Below are 24,210 nucleotides of genomic sequence, written 5' to 3'. Positions count from 1 at the left end.
GTGACGTCATTGAATTGTACAAACATATTCATGACGTCATTTTCATTCATAAATATTTTGCAAATGACGTCATTTTCATTGAAAACAACACTCGTAGAAACTTAATGACGTCACGTTTATTGAGGCTACTGAAAAGCTGACATGCTATAAATGTTTTCTGAATTACGTTTCCTAACAAATAACATTCTTTGTAGACGTGGTTATGCCACTTATCACCACATATACAATTTATTGTTTCATTACATTTATATACATGCTACATTTATTACATTTCTTTTAGAGCGGGTTTTAGCACGTGCATTTTACTGCAATATTTTCTTTATTTATTCGGAACTATTTTCGAAACATTAAGCTCCGCCCATAAGTTATTGCAGAATAACCCACACCTTGATTTCCTTCTTTGTCTATAGAAAACAAGTCGCGTGCCGTGTTAGAATATACTATATTGCTTCAATAGAGACCATTAATCACGCCAGGTGTGTAGTGTATTATAGTGATCGTTAAACTTTTGTTGAGTGTTAATCATATGTATGTTTATAACAAATATAGCATGCATTTGACTTAAATAAAAAAGAATTGAAAACTTTTTAAATTGTTTAACAGCTTTAAATAACAACCAACTTTGTAACTTTCATCCATGGGTGGAATATGCACACTAAAAAATACTATTTAATATACAACATACTTGCTTTATATCATGATTATTTGTATTAATCACGAGAAAAAATGAGCCATAAGACACAGTTTAGAGTTCCAATAGTAAAAGACTGTGACTCTCCACACCCACACATTACAATCAATTTCAAAACAATCTGTACTTGTCGTAATCAATTTCTGGGTCGGCCCCGCCTGCCATTTCAACGTTTCCACGGCCACAGGCGATGTGCGGAGCAGTGTTACCATCAAACTGGGCAGTATTAACATTGGCTCCTGTCTGTAAAGAGAGCTTCATATAATTCAACAACAGATCTCCAGTTGCATGTGTCACTAATGGGAAATAACCAAAGTATGACAAGACTTCAATACATCAAATTAAGAATTATATCACATTAAATGAACTTCTGTTCTATTTTACCAAATTGTCAGGTCAGACAATACTGCAATGTGTCAAATGAAGAGAGCCAAAGAGAGCTCATCGTTCACAACAGCCTGATGCAGAGGTGTCAGTCCACTCTTCCCATACGGCATGTTAATATCCACCTTGCCATGAATCAGGTTTTCAGACTTTGCAGCGAGATGTTTAGGCGTGTGACCTGTAGATATTTCATTGACCAGTATTACATGGGGGTTAAATATATGTAAATGGTAGGGTATACATCATATAAGAGTTACTGTAAACATACTTTAAATACTTCAAACTCACATTGAATATCCATGGAATTTAGTGAATCATTGCATTTCCTAAAAAAACAAAAACTTGCCATTATAGCACCCGACATTCAATTCAGGAAACGCATCTGTCGGTTTCATGTTGGGCCTAAAGTACCGGAGCAGGTTATTCAGGCAATCGATTCTATTGTAGAGCACTAAAAGGTGGGATGGTTTGTAGCCTACATGGTCCACTAGGGCAGTGTCTGCCCTCGCATGAATCAACAGGTCAACTGCCTTTGGTTGGTTTGTAATCACTGCCAGGTGCAGTCGGGTCTGGCAGAACAGAATTCAAACCATTTGTATGGTATTTTCTCTTCATTTATCTTCATTCTTCAAATTTCCAATAGCACTTATATGTTCACTATAATATTAAAACCTTTTGCAAATTCATGTCTACTAAAAAAGGATTACAACTTTTTACACTTACAATGTCCACTAAAACATTTTACACTTATATGTCCAGTAAAAATGATTGAAACCTTTTACACTTGTATGTCCAGTAAATAAAAACTTCATAATTTTCATTAGATGTCAACTGGACTGAAAGATGCCCATATTGGTTTGTGGTCAGAAAAATAGCTGTCAAAAACACCGGTCATCAAGATCCTGTCATCCAGATTTGAATATATATGAAAAGTATAGACTTGTAGTCTGTGGTAGGTGTCTTGATGTACTGATGGAAGCCAGAGAGTGTCTCCAATGGTGTATTTGATTTAAGATCAATATTGAAATCTCCCGGAATGATTATAGAACTTGATGATAAAGGTGACAGCAAATCTTGGAGGAAATAATTTGTTTCACATCTTGATATTCTCGGTGACACATATAAACATACAACATTAATGTTATAAGGATTCAAATTGATAGTTACTGACTCAATAACTCCTTTAAAAGGAATAATTTTCATGTGATTCATGATTTTGTATGCACACTGTTTGTAATATACAGCAATTCCATATGAAGATCTTGTAGAGTCAAATTCACTCAAAGAACAGTCAAAGCGTTTTAAATGGTAGCCGGTGAGCATGTAGTCTTCTATGTTGTCTTTTGCAGACAGTTTTGTTTCTACGAAAATATTCACATCTGCTTGATTAAAATTAGGATCTAGCTCTATATCCAGAAAATGAGCATGCAGAGACCTTACATTGTGAAACATGACAGTTTTATTTTTTTCATCAATATTTGTTGCGAAAATTAATGAATGACACAATTTCTTTTTCACGAAAAAGTCTGTTCATTTCATCTTTAACTGATGAGCTAATACATATCTTCCCTTCATTTAAAGTGCGGATGAAGACTTGATTCAATGACTTCACTCTGCTCAAGGCCACATAGTGACAATGACATCTTGATCTTCCTTCAAAATCTACAACTGCTGCCTCCATAGTGTCTCCTTGACATATGTGTGCAGTTTTTGCTGAAGCTGGTCTCAGAGGGATCTGAGTCCTGAGTACGTCCGCAATTATATATTTGCCCACTGGACATTGTCTTTTAATTTCTTCAATTGGAGTCCAAGAATTAGATATTTTCTGTTTATAGAGGTGTAAGTTAGATTGTCTAGTTTTTATTCCAATTTTGTCATTCTCAAATTTCACCCACACAATTATACCCTTATGAGATGTTTTTGAGTGTGTTAATCCCATCACTTGACCAGATGCACCATTGGCTAATCCATCATCAACATCCACATTGGTAGATAATTCTACTCTTGACTGCAGTGATATGTTAAGGGTTTTCGGGAGTCCCATTGTTTTCGAAAGTTTATTTGGTATTTTCTGTATTATTTCATCTTTGACGTTTTCTGCAACATCCCATGCAGTGAGGCGAATCTTATCAGTCTGACTTGCTAGTGTATAAACTAAGTCATTGTGTGCATCAACTTTTTCATTAGTCATAAAAATATGTGTTGTGTTTGTTGGATATTAATTTGTAAAGTAGGAGGTTCCGATAACTCTAGTTTTCAGAATGCTTATGTCTTCAGTGTTATGATCTCCTGTGCGCAAGCGGTTGAGTAACTCCGCATAAGGAGCATCATCTTTTTGTCTCATGATTTGTGTCAGACAAAATACTTCAAACAAATCCTTCCATAGATTTCTTGCAAGTGGTCCATAGTCATCTTTTAGATTGTTGAAGATCCAGTCATCAAACACAGGTTTCAATTGGTAAAAATCACCAACCGCAATGACAGATAAGCCTCCAAAATCCTTAATGTTTCCCATAATCTCCTGCAATCTCAGATTAATAAAATTAAACATGTTATTTCAAACCATAGAGCACTCATCTATAATTAGTACGCGGACAGATTAAAAACTACATCTTAATGAATTGCGCTTTTCATTTGACAATTTTTGATACTGAAATCCTTGTGAGGCAGGAATCTGAAAAATATGATGTAGAGTATTGCCACCTATTAAAAAGGCTGCCTTTCCTGTTGGTGCTCATAGTAAACTTTTAAGTCATCTGGGTTTGCACCAGGTTCTTTATTCAAGTAGCGCAGCAACATCTGGTCAATGCTGTTTTTCCAACACCTGCCCCAATTGTTAAGAAGGTAAAGAATGGTGTGTCTGAGTTCTTAACCTTATCAAGTACATAATAAAAGAAAATCCTCTGTAGTGTATTAAGTGATCGGATCAACTGAGTATATTCATCATCAGTTACCATGTTTATAACACATGATTCCTTTGTTTCTGTACCTTGTACTCCTAACCCAACATTCAACTCTACTGCTTCTGGTGAACTGTCCTCTGGATCTAGTGAAGCAAACAATGGATCAACTTCAAGAAGTGCACATTCCTCCTCAACATGCTGTGTATTTGGAGCTACTTGGTTCCATTGTTCTTGTAGTACATCTTCATCTATTTCTTGAAGCTTTTCCACTGCCTCATCGATTTCCTTCGTCTTGTGATTGTATGCTTTTATTTTCTCAGTAATAGTGTCATTGATATTAGTCAGTACCTGAAATTGTTCACAGTATGAGTGAGAAAGACCAATAATTCATCTTCGCATTCTCTGTAATAGTTCTCAGAATCTTTATCAGGATGAAACCTAACGTAACGGATACATTCTTGTTTTTGTCTTCTTACAAGCTTGTAACCATTGCCTAGTACATAAAATTGTTTGCAGTTTTCATCATATGGCTGTTCGTCTTCATCAGAATTGTAATCCGTAAAAGTCTGTTTCCTTTTTGTAGCATTTGTCTGTCTGATTCTTTTATATTTTGAAACATAATCAGCTAGGCCAAGTGTGTCCAACTGGGGTGGTCTTCTATTGTATTGTTGTAGAATGCCTTCTGCAATGACATCATCACTATCATCTGGCAAATGTTCAATGGTACTGAAGTCTTTTAACATCACTGTTCTTTTTTCTACAGGACTGGTGTTTATGAAAATCACATCTCTTGTTGATTTGTACAATGGTATTTGCAGCAAGGTGAATACTGTTTCTTGTGCAGACATTTCTACATTGTTCAAAAACTTGTTGCCAATGAACTTAACCTGTTGCCTGATGTCATTATTTCCCTCTCTTGCTTCTTTTGCAGCATGGTATAGTAGATTGCTCATTCCTCTCTGACTTTTTGCTATATAGCTAATTATGTACATGGCGCAGGAGTATGCATCTATAACATACTGTAAATCCATATTTGCCCGCCAACATTTGAGAAAAATAGGGTTGTAGTTGTTTACTCTTGTTTCTGATAATGACCTTTTCAAAAACACTCTTGGTGAAGATAATGAAGATCTCACTGCTTTCAAATAATCTTCCTTATTCATGTTCAGGAGGGTTAGGAATTGGTTGAAGTCTAGGTCATGATGTTCTGGTTTGGGTTTATGAAGGAATTTGCTGATCTTATCCCAACTGTGTTTATGCTTTTGTTCATCTTCACCTACTTCACACTGCAGAGGCTGGAGAATAATTGTCTCATCCATTGGCGGCAAAGGAAAATTAAAGCGGCATATTGGTTTGTTGTTTTTCTTACAGGTCCTATCCTAGAATGTGAATGTGTTTGTAAGTTAATGAGGTCCACAGGCTCTTCTGATTTCGCACAAGTGATATATTTGCGGATGAAATGTAAAACATCTTCTTCTTTATTTTCTTCATACTTTGGAGCATCCTTCACCCACACAAGCATATGAATATTTCGGGAGCCTCGCATCTGGAATTCCACTTTGTAAAAGAAATCTTGTATTTCACCTACTGGGTGTGAAGAGTTGTTGAGGACAGTGGTGATGAATGTTCTAACCTGGTAATCAAAATGTCGTGCACATGTCACAGGATCTGTTTTCACCAGCTCTTGTTTCTTAAACCATGATAATTGATGGACTTCTTCTTTGGAATACTTCTATTTGTCAACTGTTTCCCCTAGTATTTGCAATAAGTGTGTCCATCGGGTATCTGCTGATGAAAAAGATGCAAACCATGTTGGTATGCCAAGATATCGTATCAACGCAAAGAGGTCTTTCTTTACCTTTTCCCAATAAGGTGGTGATCCTAGAAGTTCTTTCAACACTCGGAGGCCTAAGTCAGTGTGAATTATTGTGTTTAAGTTACCTCTAGATGTCAGGAATCCAGCAGTAAGGTTTTGCTGCTTTCCACATGTTTTTCGAAGACAGATATTGGCCTTGTCTAAAATATGTTTCATCTGGACTTTTTTCAATTTGAAAAAAAGATTTGGAATATGTCCCGCAACTCTTTTATCAGTGCATCGGAATTCAGATTTACATAAATCTGTATAATGAACTTTAACATCATAATCATTTTCTCTTTTCATTTCTTTGCCACAATATAGAAAAGGAAAAGATAATGATTCTGCATGTTTGTCTAAAAAAAATGCTTAATGGGCTACTTCCTTCACCTGGTGCAACTGACAAAATGTCTCTGGTTTCTTCCATTATATTTTGTGCTTGCAGTAGAGTATCCAAAGGACCTGCACTGGCCCCATCTAATGGATCTTTATCAAAAACACCTTCCAACCTTTCATATTCCAAATCATCATTGCTTTGTTGTTCCTCAAGGTTTAAATCAGAATCAGTTTTATGATGTTTCACTGAGTATTCCATAGTGCCAGTCTCCACATGTCCAATAGGGTTCACATCTGTACCAGACTTAGGTGTTGCTCCCACTCTTCATCAATAATGATACCTTCTTGCTGATACAAAATACTGTGCTCTGTGAGCCACTTGATTGCACCGATAACTTTGTTTGGTCGCACATATTCATGAAGGTAGTGCTGTTTATAGCCAAGTCTCCTTTTCAGTTTTATTGGAATTCACTCATTATCACACACATTATCGTGGTAAAAGTTTTGCTGTTTTATTTACATCAGTTGGCACAATGACAACATTTCCTGTTATGCTTACTTGGTATGCCGTCTTGGTAGCTCTCTCATCTGCATAAACGTAATTCTTGCTGCTACTAATCTCTCTTCCATTGTGTTAAGTCTAATTCTTGCGGTAGATTTTCAAAAAAACACCATTTTGTCTAGATAGAGGAGGTATTATATTATTGGATACATGGGATTTACATGTTGAACAAATGTACACTTTTCCATTTGAACTTTTGATTTCCATGAAACAACTATCTTTTATAATGTCCTTTCCTTTTTTCACTGTTGATTGTGAGGTAACATTATTTTTATACCAGAGTTGATCACAAATGGTGCTCATCCGGAAACCATTTTACTATTTTGAGCCACCTAGTGACCTGGAAATCAATAGGGGTCATCTGCCAGTCATGATCAATGTACCAATGAAGTTCCATGATCCTAGGCCTAAGCGTTCTTGAGTTATCATTCGGAAACCATCTGGTGGAAGGACCGATCGACCGACATGTGCAAAACTTCGAAGGGAGGCATAAATATGTGGGGGTTTATTTATTTAAAAACAGTAAATGTAACTTAACGCAAATGCATAGCAGACCATGCGTCAAAATAAATGCACGGACTATTCTCAGTATTCAACATGTAAGAATTCAGCACCAAAAGCAAACTTAAACTCTTTGATATCTTACTAGCATCAATTTTGAATTACTCGTCTGAGAAGATATTCAAGCTGTACACAAAAAATTATTAAGGAAATTATGGTGTGTAAATAAATCAAACAACCTTAGCGCGTTGTACGGAGAATTAGGAAGAATACCCTTTAATGAAATACGGAAAATACACATCTATAATCACTGAGAAGGCATTGCAAAGTTGGCATTGATAGTAAATTAGTTATGAAACAGTTATTTATCCATATATTCAATGTTCAGGTTTGATGTCCATGAATTAAGTTTAATAAAATTGTCATGTTGTTTTCTGCTTTTTGGGGGTCATTTCTTGCTCTAACTCACTTTCTTCTGATTTGTTTGCAATGTCTTCATTGAAATCTTCATTAAATATATCTTGAGATGAGCTATTTGCAATTTCTTTCTCAAGCATTTGAACCTTAGCTTTTAGTTCTTCTTATTCCCTTTCGTTGCAAGCCAGCTTGACTGGAAGAAGTCCATTTTCTTGTAACGCTTTTGATTTTGTTGTCTCTGTAAACTTAAGTTTATCTTTTAGCATTTTATTTTCCTCTGTAAGGGATTGTAACTGTTCCATGTGTTTTTTATTTCTGATTTCCAATGTCAGTCCATCACATTTGGTTTTCCTGGCATTTTTTTCAAGCAAAACTGTCGCCTCTTGAATTTTCCCATTATTGATTTTATACACAACTCCAAGAAGTTGCAATTCCATGTCCTTGACAGTGGCTATGACTTTTTCACAATCCATTGTGATTATCTGAAAGGGTCATAATTCTTACAAAATGCTTGATACAGTTGTCTGCTCTTGTTTATAGTTTGGGGTCATGTTGTTCAAGAAGTTTGCAAAATAATAAAGCAATATGTCAATGGAGTTGGTACGCAAACTTTAACATAGATTTGTCATTCATATGCCAAGTACAGTATTATTTAACAATATGCCCCTTTAACAAACGAATATACCAATAAAACAAGAGCACCACATTACGGGTGCAATGCTCGGCTGCGAAAGCTTGTCAGATTTTTTTTAAGAGATCACAGTGACCTTGACCTTTGACCTAGTGACCAAAAATGGGTGTGGCGTGTAGAACTCATCAAGGTGCATCTACATATGAAGTTTCAAAGTTGTAGGTGGAAGCATTTTGATTTTAGAGCGAATGTAGAGGTTTATGTTAAAGTTTTATATTAGAGGTCACAGTGACCTTGACCTTTGACCTAGTGACCCAAAAATGGGTGTGGCGTGTAGAACTCATCAAGGTGCATCTACATACGAAGTTTCAAAGTTGAAGGTGGAAGCAGTTTGATTTTAGAGCTTATGTTAACGTTTTATATAAGAGGTAACAGTGACCTTGACATTTGACCTAATTCCCAAAAATGGATGTGGCGTGTAGAACTCATCAAGGTGCATCTTCATATGAAGTTTCAAAGTTGTAGATGGAAACACTCTGATTTTAGAGCCAATGTTAAGGTTTATGTTAAAGTTTTATATTAGAGGTCACAGAGACCTTTGACCGAGTGACACAAAAATGGGTGTGGCGTGTAGAACTCATCAAGGTGCATCTACAAATGAAGTTTCAAAGTTGTAGGTGGAAGCACTTTGATTTTAGAGCCTATGTTAAAGTTTTATATTAAAGAACACAGTTACCTTGACCTTTGACCTAGTGACCCAAAAATGAGTGTGGTGTGTAGAACTCATCAAGATGCATCTACATATGAAGTTTCAAAGTTGTAGGTGAAAGCGCTTTGATTTTAGAGCCAATGTTAAGGTTTTAGCACAACGCCTACGGCGGACGACGAGCTGGCTATGACAAAACCTCGGGTTTTCTCCTAAAACAGCCAAGCTAAAAATAACATAAAAAGAGCTGTGTTCGTGAAACACAATGCCCCATACTGCGCTGCTTTGAAGCCATATATTTGACCTTTGACCTTGAAGGATGACCTTGACTTTGAACTTAACCACTCAAAATGAGCAGGTCAATGAGATACGCATGCATGCCAAATATTGGGTTGCTATTTTCAATATTGCAAAATTTGAGCTTTGACCTTGAAGGATGTCCTTCACCTTTCACCACTCAAAATGTGCAGCTCCATGAGATACACAGGCATGCCAAATATCGAGTTGCTATCTTCAATATATACAAATTTAAACATTGACCTTGACCTTTGACCTCGGAAGGATTACCTTGACATTTCACCACTCAAATTGTGCAGCTTCACGAGGTACGCATGCATGCCAAATATCAAGTTGCAATCTTTAATGTTAATTTTGTTTACAGGTTACCTTGACCTTTGACCTTGAAAGATGAACTTGACCTTTATCTTTCACCACTAAAAATGTGAAGGTCCATGAAATACGCATGCATGCCAAATATCGAGTAGCTATCATCAATATTGCAAAATTTGACCTTTGATCTTGACCTTGAAGGAGGACCTTGACCTGTCACCACTCAAAATGTGCAGCTCCATGAGATACGAATGCATGCCAAATATCGAGTTTCTATCTTTGGTGTTGCAAAAATGTTACCTTTGACCTTGACCTTTCACCACTCAAAATGTGAAGCTCGATGAGATTCAGATGCATGCCAAATATCTTCAATATTGCAAAATTTGACCTTTGACCTTGACCATGAAGGATGACCTTGACCTTCCACCACTTAAAATGTGCAGCTCCATGAGATACATAATCATGCATGCCAAATATCAAGTTGCTTTTTTCAAAGTTCAATATTGCAAAAGTTATGAACAATGTTAAAATGTTTCGCACGGACAGACGCCATTGATGTGACCTTTGACCTTGAAGGAAGACCTTGACCTTTCACCACTCAAAATGTGCAGCTCCATGTGATTCACAAGCATGAATAATAAAGTTGCTATCTTCAATATTGCAAATATTATGTCCACTGTAAAAGTTTCTGGACGCACAGGCTGACAGACGTACAGTTCAACTGCTATATGGCACCCTACCGTGGGCATATAAATGATGTACACATATGTAGCATGGGCTTTATTATTCTTATTTATAACTATACATAACAGACCTGAAATAAATATTATGACACTTTCAATGTAGTCATACATTAATAATTAATAAAGCAAAGTGTAAATTCATAATGAATAATAATACATTTCAATACAATACAACATAATCAGTTATAGAGACAGGACGGGGAGGGAACCTACCAGAGTACCTTGCTTGTCCTAGAACATCTAGGTGTGAAATGAAATGTCTCAAACACCTTTCACTCATACATCTCTAGTTTAGCCAATGAGATTCTTTCAAACAGATAACACATGCTAGTCAATGTTGGACAATGGATTGGTGTAAAACTCGTTTTGGATGTTAGCTTTAACAGCAAGTTTAAAGGTGCATATGCAAAATCTGTAAGCTTTTGTTTGAACTACATATGCACAGTGTAAATCTGTAAGCATGTTTTTGTTCTCCACTTTGGAAAAAGGGCCAGGGCCCATTAAAAAGCGTATTTTTTTCTAAATTGGGAATTCTGTAATTTTGCTTTAGTGATGGTATCTTATTCAAAACTGCACCCATAGCCGAGCATGGCACCCGTTATGTGGTGCTCTTGTTTATTACAGGCATGAATTTTCTTCTTGGAAACCATGGAGCTCACATTTATAATGGAAACATGTATCGGTGCAGGACATGTTTCAAAGAAATCACTACAGAAAAGGGACTATCAAACATACATGTCCCCGGTGTGAAACATGTACATGTAATACTATCTGTTCCTCTAGCCAACAAATGAAGACACATGTTTGTAAAAGCCACTTATCATGTGATTCTTGTAATAAAACATTTTCAAGTGAGCATCTTTTGAAAAAGTACAAATGCACACTCTGCAAAAAATGTAAGCTGCTATATAGCACTTACCAAAAACTTTCAATACACAAATGCAACAATGATCCATGTGTTCATCTCAGAGCAGTAAACAGTGAAGTAGAACTTAATGAATAACAAACAAGAACATTTTCTCCTATTGATTTTGAGTGGCAGTCATCCTCTTGCTAAAAACTTACGTTGCAACTTTTAAAACAGTCTACCACTGCTGCAAGCTTTAATTGCCCTGCTAAGATTTGTTCTAGAAATTTAAACGGTTCTGGAACTGTTATTGAACATCAAGAAAAATTCTACAATTTCCATATTACCCTTCTAGAACATATGTTTTGGAATTGTTCCAAAACAGTTTTGTAGATTAAATCCAGAACATTTGTGGAAAAGGGCTTAGTTCTAAAACTGTTCCAATAATATTCAAGAACATTTTTAGAACATTTCAAGGACAAAATAAATTCAATGAATTTGTAGAAATGTAGTTCTACAACACATTTAGAACACTTTAAGAAGCAGTAAGTTCTACAAAAGTTCTAATTGGGAATAACAACACATATAGAACCGATATAGAATCAAGATCTACAATTGTTCTACACTTGTTCTACATATTGAAAATAAATATTACCTCCCTTTAAAATGTTCTTTCTTAGATTAAGTATACTTATTGTTTATATATAATGTTTGTGTGACCATATAATACTTATTTTCTAATTGTGTATTTTTTTAAGTATATTATTGTAGTTTAATAAAGTTTATATATTTTCTTATATAAACATTATTTAATATTGTAAGTTCTGGCACAGGTCGGACCTTAAAAACCTCGTGAAGAGGCCGGTAGGACCTGTAAATAAACTCTTATATTAATAAAAGTAAGTTCTGGTCAACCTTCCCACCAGTTGGGCAAGATAAATCCCGACGAACAGTTCTCTGTTACAAGTTCTGAGTGGAACAATGTCCTAGAACTGTTCAAGGACATCTTTAGAACTGTTCAAAAACGTTTGTTGCAGACTTATCAGAAGCAAACTTCGGAACTGTTCTAAAACATTTCTAGAATTGTACTGAAACATACCGAATAGAACTGTTCCGTAATCATACTGAATATGTGTTAGAATTATTAAGGAACAGTTGTTAAAATTTACATGAGACAAATTTCTAGAACAATTGTTCTAAAACAGTTCTGGAAATTTATACATGAACAAATTTGGGATAGTTATAGAACAATGGTTCAATATTTGTTCTAGAACAAACCTTCAGAACTGTTTAAGAACAATTGTTCTATAAATTATTCTCATTTAACGTTCAACAACTGTTCTCAAATCATTGTAGAACATTTAAAGGATGATTCCAGAACACTTATAGTCATTTGTTCCAGTACATTTATAGAAATTTTAACGGGTTTAAAACGTTTTGCAGGGGATGAGCTTGCTCATGCTTCGCGATACACAACCACTGGCAACAGAGAGTATTATTGGGGATGGAAACTGTTTCTTCCGTCCACTGTCGTACATAACAACTGGTAGTGAAAGCCAGCACGTTTTTTATCAATCTTTTTGGAAAAGTATTTTGAATTGTGAGATGGCATATTGAATAAATGTAAGCATCATAAATGCTAGACCACAGGAGTTTGAAATTCTATCCATAAAGCTAATCTTATGGCTAAATAATAAAAAATATACCCCTATATAGTATATAGTATATATATAGTATATGGACTGTAAGTAAGTGTACCAAGTTTGAATGCAATAGCATTGATACTTTATGAGAAAAGTGTACCTAAACGCAAAACTTAACCGGATGCATTCATTTGGACCCGGTTGTGGGAAATTTTATTGCACGCTAACACTGCTCAGCTAAGGTAAAAATGGGTAAAAAAAGTTACGCCGATAAAGTATGCGGCTGACAACTACATTAAAGGTTACAATATACTAAAATATTTTGGAGTGCAAAATACTCTCTAAAAACATGAACATCATTTGTAAGAAGACACAATTCTCTGTAGGGGCACTTGCCATGGCTTTATTTAAGAATGTTTCTTTGTGCATGTGGTAGGGAAAACATTGATGTTTAACAGAAATTCACTCTTTTGCTTGAAGGTTGGAGACTACATGAGACTTTGACAGATGGCGGGAAACCCTTCTCAACTGGTACGAAGCCGGTAAATAGATGGCCATAAAACAGTGACCGCTGATTCGCGTCGAGTTCTTTCTTGCATAACGTATGACCCCCTTTTTATTGTTTAAATCAGTGCGGCTTGGAATGCTCTTTAAGAAAATATATGGTTATGGGGATGTCTATGCGCAAAAGTTTGACTTTATTTTTTGTTAAAGTTATTGCTTTCACATTGAATTTGTGTAGGAAATCTTTTAGTATGTTGTGACCTAAAGTCAACTGTTTTGTGACAGACAAAAAGTGTAAGGGAGGTGATCTTGTACAAAAAACCGGAAAAGGTGAGTTGTCTCCCTTCGTAACTTTTATTTATATGCCGTACCATTTTATTCTATACATAGATGGTGACGTCACTTCGTTATTGTCAGTAAGACCGGTGTGTAAACAATGGTACCATTTGGATCAAAAGTAAAAATACTCAAAAGCTAAAAATATATATCGCGGTGATATCTATTTTGTCAGTGTGGTAACAATTTTGTCACAGCGGTGATATCTATTTTGTCACTGTGGTAACAATTTTGTCACATCGGTGACAAATTATGACTGCTGTAATATTTTATGCTTGCTGTTACATTTATTTGTTTGGGTCATTTTTCAACCAATCATTTTCCCCGTAGCAAACCGAGATTTTTCAAGAAAATAAGTAAATATTTAACAATAGTTTTAAATAAAATCGGCTTTTAATTGAAGCTTTATTCGTTGTAACTTAAGAATTGTCACTTTATGATTATAAATATAACTTCATAAAGAATTAATAATCTAGGTAACAATTTCAGAAACCTTATTATGTTTCGTTGCCTCAACGTTTGTGCGTGTTTTACAGCCGGATAAGTGTCATAAAACCGGTAGTGCGTTCAGTTACAGCGAACGTTCGCCAATGATCGTTCGTTTCCGATTCGGTCTTATTGAACGATAAGTTCGGCGCGAACGTTTCAAGATGGCGGCTCCCAGAAATTTGTAGCGATTTTGATGGCGGAAATCGCTAATAACACAGAAAGTACTTAACTAACAGATATTTCCAAAAAAATAAAACCTTTAATAATTTGATTATAATTATAAGTGGTGTGGATGCGATAGTGTTATTTTTCATTAGCGATCGAAATTTAGTGTAAGAGGTGCATTGAATCAGTTATAAAACAAAGCCCTAAAATAGCCCTAAAAAACATTATAATCTTCAAATGTAGTTGTAATTTTCTTTTACATTGAATGAATTTTCGTTTCGTTTACATTTAATGAAAATATTAATAAATTTTAGCATTCACATGGAAAAAAACAACACCTGCATATTTTGCGAATTGAACTGTCTTTGAATTTACATGTATATTGAAAACTCTAATGTAGTGATTATGAGCGATACAAATATGGCATTTTATTATACCATAAATATATACATTTATTTTACCCAAGTATTTTATGTCAATATTATGATCAAACGCGATTGCTTGTTTTCACAATGATGTTTCGAACACTGCAAAAACGCACGATCTTTACACGTTATTATATCGGTTTACATTTGCAGGTACCCGTTAAATACGATAATTGTGTAGCAGTAAATTTCTACACTATTTTAAATGTATTGTCATTATAAAACACTTAAGTGTTATGTTTAAACTGGCTTATATATATATATTTAATAGTTCCTGTTAATCCATTTCGAACAAATGTACGTCTATTTTTTAAATATGTTCAAATGTTTTATTAAAGCAACTGTTAAGTTTTTGGCTTAATATGCCCAGAGATGACACGGAGGTATCATAAATTGTGTTTAATGACCAGACACATGTGGTTAATGACCCCATACTGAGTCATACAAATATGGGTCCCTGGGTTTATGACACCCTGTTTTCTTAGTTATTGTCTGGACAGTATCCGATCATATCGAGATAATCGGTTTGTGATGAGCAAAGGGGCAATTAAACAATGGGTGGTTAAAAATGCTGAAATAAGGAGTGTCAAAATTGGTGTAAACAATTAAATAAAAACATTTACATGTATCAAGAGGATTTAGTTAATCTGTAACAAGGTAAGTCTTTACGGACATATAGGTTCAAATAGTTTCGTTATGTTGATAACATAAAATCAACCAATTTGTTGTTTGTTTACGTCCTTATTTGTGTTCATTCATTGGATTCTATTTAATATGGAAGAATTTCAATTTCTGAATATTTTGTTGTTCTTAAAATGGGTCGCGAATATAGTTGAAATCTTATCACGATGCGGATCATCAAACGCAAACAATAGCAGAATGGCCGCAGTGTTGGCGGCCAACATTTGAGGATGCGCAAACGTGACGTTATTATCGGAATCCCCAAAACCTCCTATACACTTTGTTTATTGTTCAATTCACTTTATGTACTACAAAAAAAGGAAAAAATATCGAAGTAACACTGAACAAATACAACATATTTATTTGTCCGCCATCTTGGTTTCGCTCGCGAACTACCTCCCGAGAGGGTTCGCTTCGGTTCGCGAACGTTCGCGGCGAACCGAGCGTTCAATAGCGAACGTTCGCGACCGTTCGCGAACTATAGCGAACGTTCGCTGTAACTGAACGCACTACGGGTATACCGTGAAGGCTGTGGACCGTTAAACAAGCGATACTGGATTAATATCACAAGTCTTATACAATGGATTCCCTATGATCTAATAGCGAGAAAGCAGATGATATGCCGATAAGTGTAATTTTTTAAATAAAATGTTCGATTTTCACTAACAATTTATTTACTCATTTACGTGCCGATTTGCCGTTTTGCAAAACGTTATTTCATTGGTCAGTTTGGTTTAGCTCATATCAAACTCTTTGAGTCAGACAAAGTATCACCGCAGTTACAAATATATCACCGTAGTGATAAATTAATTACCGCAGTGACAAAATTGATAATCATTCAAACTAAAGATTCCTTAGTCTTTTTTCCACGAACAACTGAACGTCAACACTGTCAAAGACAATTATAATATATTTTTATCGGATATATTAGCAGATTTAAATAGTTTATGTTATCGATCTGATTATCACATAATATTTCACTTAAAAAAAAATAATAGTTTTATCAGTTACTAGGTCAGAAGCGAGGTTCATCTGCATTACTTAAAGAGAAATAAAACCCAGCATGAAGCCTAATTCATGCTGTGTTTTATTACTCTGATAGTAATGCACTTAATTGACATCATACATGTTATTTGAAGGTGACATGTGATATATTATCTTATTAACGGTATCTACACATTTGCACTCATGTGGTGTCACCAATAAACGCGTTTATTCCACACTAGGAGCTCGAATGCCTAGATCTCATTTTTTAAACGAGTTTCGTTTATTTTGTTCGGATCAAAAAACGGAAATGAAATATGGCAAAAACGGTGTAAAAAGGGTTAATGCAACTCTGACATTTGGTATCCAGAAAGATAAGTTAGATGAATTAAATTTATACCATTTCCAACGCGGCAATGCGGTCTTGACAAGAGCGATTGGAAGCTTCAAGAATTACCGAGATCCCCTTCATAGAACATAAATTTATTTCACAAACTTGAAATGTCATATAAGCAATAACTAAGCATTATTAAGTATGTATTATGTCACGTGTGCATGTAAAATAATTGAGAATTTTGGTACCCAATTCGTGTAACTTAACGAAATCCCCGTTAAAAATCGCGTTTCTGTATGTGTCAGAAACAAGTGAAAACCATTTTGTTATTATTTTAATAAAGAAAGACGTATCGATTAATGCTATTGTAAAAGAGTTATTATTACTGATATTAGTTAACCAATAAATGCGGTAACTTCGGGGAAGTCGGTACCTGTGCGAGCGTCTGATATTGGTAGCCTTATTAATTTACAATAGCCTGCACCGTATTCCATTTCGTACAACGCTAATTTTATATCAGACAATGTCCAAACTTACTGTGTTGTTTTTGCGCTTTAAATTATAGTGATTGATAAATGTCCCATAAGCAATGTTTAATATGATTAATATCACTTTTATACGCAATAACATGTGGGATTGAGGTACCCACCCGGCGTCAGAAAGCGCGTAAAACTTCACCGAATTCCCAGTTATTAAGCGCTATTTCGTGTCAAATACACGGGTAGGGGGGAATGTTTCTGTAATAATTTTGTTAATAACACGGGTAAATACCCAATCTCTTGCACGACGGTTACATTACATTCACCTCTGTGTTGGGCTCAGAACGGACTATTGATATGAAAGCGTCTCATTTATGTCATGATCATTCCAAGCGTTCATCATTGAGGTTACAGAATACTAATCAATCTCTTGCACGACGGTTACATTGCATTCACTGCATTAAAGAAAACCATCTCATACCATGATATCTTATATCAATGTTAATTCATTATTATAAAATTGATATGGTTTTTTTTGTTAAGAAACCAACATACATACACACGTCGAAGCAATTCCTAACGTCACTCAAAAAATATGTTCAATTGTTTACATTTGTGAAGTGCGTGGAATGATTCCATCTGCGTAAATGGGCAATAAATTAGTTCCGAAGAGTTGCATTAAAACTCGCAAGTTTTTGCACGATTTATCGTACATTTAAAAGTCATATTTCTTAATTTAATGCATGCGATCTTAAATATCCAATCAAATATACGTTGAATGCGTGGAGATTGGTAAATACCGGTGAAGTGTTAATTTATTGCAAATACCACCATTACACTAATAACGGGTTCGATTTCGGTAAGCGCGCAAGCGTTTGAGAGTGTGGTTAATGTACCGATTTACCCGTTATAAATAGCTGATGTTCTCTTTAATCGTATATTTTTTGCATTTGCAGAATAACTAAATGACATCAACCCCTTTACAAGTGTAATATGGTGTTAAACAAGTCCATAAAATCATCCGGAATATCGCGTAAATCTATATGCAGTCTATAGGCAAAGAAGCCATTTTGGTGTTAGCTTGTCTAGGTTTTCTTCCCGCTGAGCCACGTGATTAAGTGGGCGGAGCGATCACTGATAAGGCGTCATGTCAATTAGCAGAAGTGATTACGTGATAATTGATTGACCATCCGATAATTGCAGGTTTTTTGCAGACTTTTCAGACGGCACGGTTAAATAAAGTCGGCAAAATTAATTAAAGTAAAAACCATATTGATCAAAGGTCTATTAATTACGTAGATCCAATAGTAGATCTAAGTCCAGCGAGTTTTGTCAGTTGTTAATCCACCGATAATTACGAGTAACACCCATCTTATATAAACTGGAATCACAGTTCATTTTTTTATACTAACAAGTAATAATACTACACATAAACATTGAGAAAACACATTTTCTCGATAAGATATAAATTATCTGAGTAGAATTAAATTGCTGCGTCATGACCATTGACATTGTAAATGGCGGACTTAACATTCAACCCGCATTCAATTCAAAGCTGGCGATTCAAATTGCAAGTAATGGCGATTCAATAATGGAGAAAGCATTAACTGGATTTAACAAACTTTGGATAAGGTTTGTTAAACCCGATAACAACAAGAAAAATTTGGATTATTAAAGTAAAACTAGTACAGGTGAGACATTCCAAAGTGTACATATTTCGGACATGTATAGTATTCGGATAAACAGTAATAGATATACTAGATGTTTCATGCATTTAGATTGTGTTTTGTTAGAAAAGCTATCATAAGGATGATGATAATATAATGACGATAAATATGTGATGAAAAGGTGCTACTGGTACATATCTTAAATTATTTAAATGTCTTAAAAAACTTGAATGTGTTAAAACTATAGTATAAGGAAGTGTATTTAATGTACCAATTCATTAAAATATGTTGTGTTATGTATCATGGTATTTTTATTTAATAAAGCAGGATAACTTTTTAAGATATTGTGTTACTCTTAGAGCATATTTTTATCTAAAAAATTGAATAATACAGACAAAAACACAATTAACGCGCTTCAATATTGACCCCACCATTTTTCAATTTGACTCCTCAAAATTTCAGTCCAGGGGTCATTGACTTCTGGTTTTTAAAATCTATTGAAATCCCTGATAACCAATATGAATATCAATATGTTTTACACTAGATACAATGAACTTTAGTGACTTAAGTTTGATGTACCTTGATTTCAGAGTGAACATGATGAGGTTTCAATAGTATCCTTTTTCTCATGTTGTGGCCCAGTCAAAGGATCAATAATATTATATTCAATACAATTGAATGTTTATTATTAAGGACATCTTAACAACCAACTAAAGTTCAAGAACCTAGCCACAATAGTTTTGTAGGGAACGCTCAGGCCATATTTGGTCAACCATCATTTTCACACAGGCATGCATTTCGCAATACACCGTAGGGGTTGGAATATATAATAAAAAAAATCTAAAAGACATTTTCCTTTCGAAACTATCCTGTTTATTAGCAAATACTGAATAGTGGTTGATAATAACAGCTGTACATGCACAAAACTGTTCAGTAATAAAGCATACAAAGATATTCAAAACTTTATGCTGATGAAACACACATAACAAGTACCGGGTATATTGACATCTGCTTGATTTAATGCATTTCATTTTAATTGGAATATTAGTTTCAGTAAAAAATGTTGGATCAAAATTTTCAAATTTGTGGAAAATATTAAGGGTACATAAGAATTTTAATATATTTTTAAAATATTGCTACCTAATAAAACGATATATGCAAAACAGTGATCTATGGTTGCTGATTGGTCTTAGACATCAGAAGTTAACCCTTTGCATGCTGGGAAATTTGTCGTCTGCTAAAATGTTGTCTGCTGAATTTATAAAATTCGCATTTTCTTCGATTTTTTTCAAAGAATACTATCAGAATAGCAAACAGTTTAGATCCTGATGAGACGCCACGTTCTGTGGCGTCTCATCTGGATCCAAACTGTTTGCAAAGGCCTTACAAATTCGGTTCCCGCATTGTAAGGGTTAAGTCACTTACATCGCAATACATGTTACACACTGGTCCGCTGTTTATAAATACGGAAATAAGAGTGTAAATAAAGCATCCATAATAAATACTTATTTTGATATCTATATCTTCATTGTGTATTATCCCTGAAATATTTCCCTTATAATTTTATCACATCTTACGGCTATCTCCACAAAATCATTGTACAACATAACATGATCCAATCAAACAGTTTGAAACAACATAGGCACAAACATATGCAAACAATAAAACAAACTAGTGTAACATTATTTTGTTTTCAAAACTGACGAATTAAAGAAAATTGAGGTACGCAACTAGACAGTTCTGCACGCCAATGAAGAATCAGAAAAATTTCCCCAGGATCAACTGGTTTATGAAATTTCTCGTCATAAAGTCTACTGCATATCTCTCCTTAAGCAACCAATCAGTTATGCAAACAAAATTAATGTATACATGTAAAATACAACATATTCAAAACATATTAAACAACGAAACATCTATTAAACCTAGACAACATAGTAAAATCATTTTTTGGTTTCTTTGACAAACATGGTATATATATCTTGTGCTTGTATGGCGTTTTGCATTAAAAGCAAGCTTGGGGCAATTTATGCAAAAAGCTGTAGTTATTGCATTACACTTAAGCATACTAAATGTGAATGAAGCTTGGAACAAGATGTGTTTGTGAAACACAATGTCCCCCTATATGATGTTTGACCTTGAAGGATGACCTTGATCTTGTGAAGGATGACCTTGACCTTGACCTTTCACCACTCAAAATGTGCAGCTCCATGAGATACACATGCATGTCAAATATCAAGTTGCTATCTTCAATATTGCAAAAGTATTCATAAAATAAGCAATTTGGGCCACATATATTTGACCTCTGACCTTGAAGGATGACCTTGACCTTGACCTTTCACCACTCAAAATGTGCAGCTCCATGAGATACACATGCATGCCAAATATCAAGTTGCTATCTTCAATATTGTAAAAGGATTTATAAAATAAGCGATTTGGGCCACATATATTTGACCTCTGACCTTGAAGGATGACCTTGAACTTGACCTTTCACCACTCAAAATGTGCAGCTCCATGAGATACACATGCATGCAAAATATCAAGTTGCTATCTTCAATATTGCAAAAGTATTCATAAAATAAGCGATTTTGGCCACATATATTTGACCTCTGACCTTGAAGGATAACCTTGACCTTGACCTTTCACCACTCAAAATGTGCAGCTTCATGAGATACACATGCATGCCAAATATGAAGTTGCTATCTTCAATATAGCAAAAGTTATTGCAAAATGTTAAAGTTGGCGCAAACAGACCAACGTACAGACCAACAGACAGACAGACAGGGCAAAAACAATATGTCCCCCACTACTATAGTGGGGGACATAAAAAGTGTAGGAACTAGAGGATTTGAATACAACAACTTAAAACCAGTCAGGTTCAGGTACATGAAAAGCACCAACAAAATTATTGCAAACATAAGGTAGTAGTGTGTTTGTGGGTGTGAGAGGGGTGGGTCTCAAATCATTTCATACTGCTAAATTTATCCAATTCAGATTTCATTTTCTGTACCAATTACATTTTTTCCTTATTTTGTTATCTAAAGTATATTTAAAAAACTTGATTTCTAATAAAAAATCATAAGAATAATTGTATTTCTTGTTTCATGCATCTTCATTGGAGATATTGAAGTACAGTGTAACTTGAGTTTTAATAATTAGAAATGTCATACTCCAATGTTCAACAACACAATGACATTTCAAATATTCACTATTTGTATGCATAAAATATAATAACATTAACAAACATTTTCAAAATTTTAGACACATAGATGTAATAAGACAATCTTGACAAACAATATTAACACATTTATGCCTAGTGGACTCTGCTATCCTTCTAAATTGGATCAATTTATTTCCAAAATTAGGGATGTCTAGTATATTTATTTCTATATTTAGAATATTTCTTACAGAAATTCCTTTAAGCAAACAGCACAGACTCTGATGAGACACCGCATCATGCGGCGTCTCATCTGGGTCTATGCTGTTTGCCAAGGCCTTTTTTCTATACGCTAGGCATAAATGGGTTAAAAGTTTATTTAACCTGAGCTGTTACAAATTATATAAATAAAAATTGGCTAAGCCTACATGTAAGTGATCTTGATGCACCCACACTGGATTGTTAGAACAGGAAGTACCCAGGCAAAACTTCATTAAGCCTTTCTTAACTACAGCTACATAAGCTTCATTAAAACATTTTTAAATTGAAAAGAAAAAATCAAGCCATTCTCATGTCACAAGAATATTGAAAAGTCCATGGCTGATACAAACAAAGTTCCTATAAAGAATATATTTATAGGGGTATTATCAACTGCATTGCCTGCCACCCATCACCACCCCATCGAAAATGTCCACGTGAAATCATTATATTTCTGTTGAAAAATAGTTAAAAAACTTAACCTCAAAACAATTTTACCAGACATTAATATTTTCATGCTAAATTCTTTTAAGCAAAACAGTTTGAAACACAAGGTGATTTATGACCTTTAGACAATTTCTGAAGTTACCAATTCATCCCAGGAATGTTTTTAATACATGCTACATGCTATTATCTTTCTTAAACGGCAAATTGTCTCTCATTAAGATCAGATTTTACTGAAATCTTTTTGAATGTCCCTAAGCACCAATTATGTTAAGTGTAAATAACAAAACATCTTCAACAATTAGGCAAAAGACTGAAGGCTTAAGTATCTGTTTACAATAGAATAATGTGAACATTGGGGATTTCCATTAAAATATTATACAAATATGCAGATAACGCATTCACAAATACACAAGACATATATTTGGCAGTAAAAAAATCCACTTAATTTTCACTCATCTGTATATAAAACAATTAGCAAGTCCATGTACAAACTTTCAGTGTCATAATAAAAACAGTAAACCTTCAATATACAGCAGTTGAAATTGAAAGTTGCATTGGAAAGTTTTGTTGAGGTTTCAATGGGAATGATATGCATGGGACAATGACCTGGGACATTGCAATGATTTACCAATACTTCTCGAAGTCTTTTTCACACTCCTGAAAAGAACAAGATGGAAACTAGTGTTTTTCAAATAAGTGAACAATCCAAAATTTTATGTTGACAAAGGTGCAAAACTGGCAATTTTTAACATCATATATGATAAATTGCACATACACGACTACATAAAAGTTTTAAGATGAACATTGTTGTTTCAAAGTGTAGGAATAGGAAAAGTTTGTGTCCATGGACAGAAGGACAGACAGACAGAAAAACACTAATGATAAATCCATAACAATAATTTGAAATAAACTGTTTGAAAAGCATTTATAGGTAGAGCTGTATGGTTGTTTTGAACAGCAAATCGAAAGGATTAAGACATGTTGAGGGATTTTAAATGCATTGATAAAGGTATAAAATACAAAATGGATTAATATAGAGGGAATAGTAACTGTTTTGTGTTTCACAGCCTTCCCCCTAAGCATTACAAATTAACTGTATAAATACTGTATTTTTCAGGACTGTTTTCAAAATCATTGCACATGGGAATCACAAGACAAAATGTCCACATGTTGCCTGACAAAAGTGAATAGAATTTGAATCGCTTACCAATATTTATGCTTTCAAATGACTATTTTCGTGATACTATCTATTTGCTTTACTCATAATTCAAAGTTTAAATGCTATAGACTTCTCTGCAGGGGTGGCTAATAAAGATATTCGTCTATAATCACAACAAATAACTGATATTGCGCTTAAATAATCTATTATTTCAACACAAAAGAATTACATTTGCAGTAAAACGTCAATAATAGGTAAAATGATTTAATTGTCATGTGCTTATATTAATGAGAAAACTGG

The 24,210-nt window shown here is 34.5% G+C and overlaps 2 protein-coding genes across 7 annotated transcripts in view; one reads left to right on the top strand and one right to left on the bottom strand.

Annotated features, from left to right (window-relative positions):
• LOC127855260 (transcription factor atf-2-like) overlaps positions 1–24,210 on the top strand; it is a 132,764-nt gene that overhangs the window by 46,762 nt on the left and 61,792 nt on the right. The gene's annotated exons all lie outside the window — the stretch shown is intronic.
• The window catches only part of LOC127855281 (glutathione peroxidase-like), a 33,769-nt gene continuing 29,301 nt past the window's right edge, over positions 19,743–24,210 (bottom strand). For 2 of the 6 annotated variants that reach the window (XM_052390742.1, XM_052390747.1), the window contains exons 6-7: positions 21,529–23,408; positions 19,743–21,376 (exon numbers count right to left, since the gene is read on the bottom strand). In XM_052390742.1, coding sequence (XP_052246702.1) covers positions 23,376–23,408 — 33 coding nt within the window. In that variant the 3' untranslated portion in view covers positions 19,743–21,376; positions 21,529–23,375. Of the gene's footprint in view, positions 21,377–21,516; positions 23,409–24,210 lie in introns of all 6 variants that reach the window. The other 4 variants (XM_052390743.1, XM_052390744.1, XM_052390745.1 and 1 more) reach the window with 4 other exon arrangements.

This window comes from Dreissena polymorpha, chromosome 13 (assembly GCF_020536995.1).
Source record: "Dreissena polymorpha isolate Duluth1 chromosome 13, UMN_Dpol_1.0, whole genome shotgun sequence".
NCBI lineage: Eukaryota > Metazoa > Mollusca > Bivalvia > Myida > Dreissenidae > Dreissena > Dreissena polymorpha.
The sequence above is the reverse complement of the archived record's forward strand: the minus strand, read 5'-3'. Positions and strand labels throughout refer to the sequence as shown.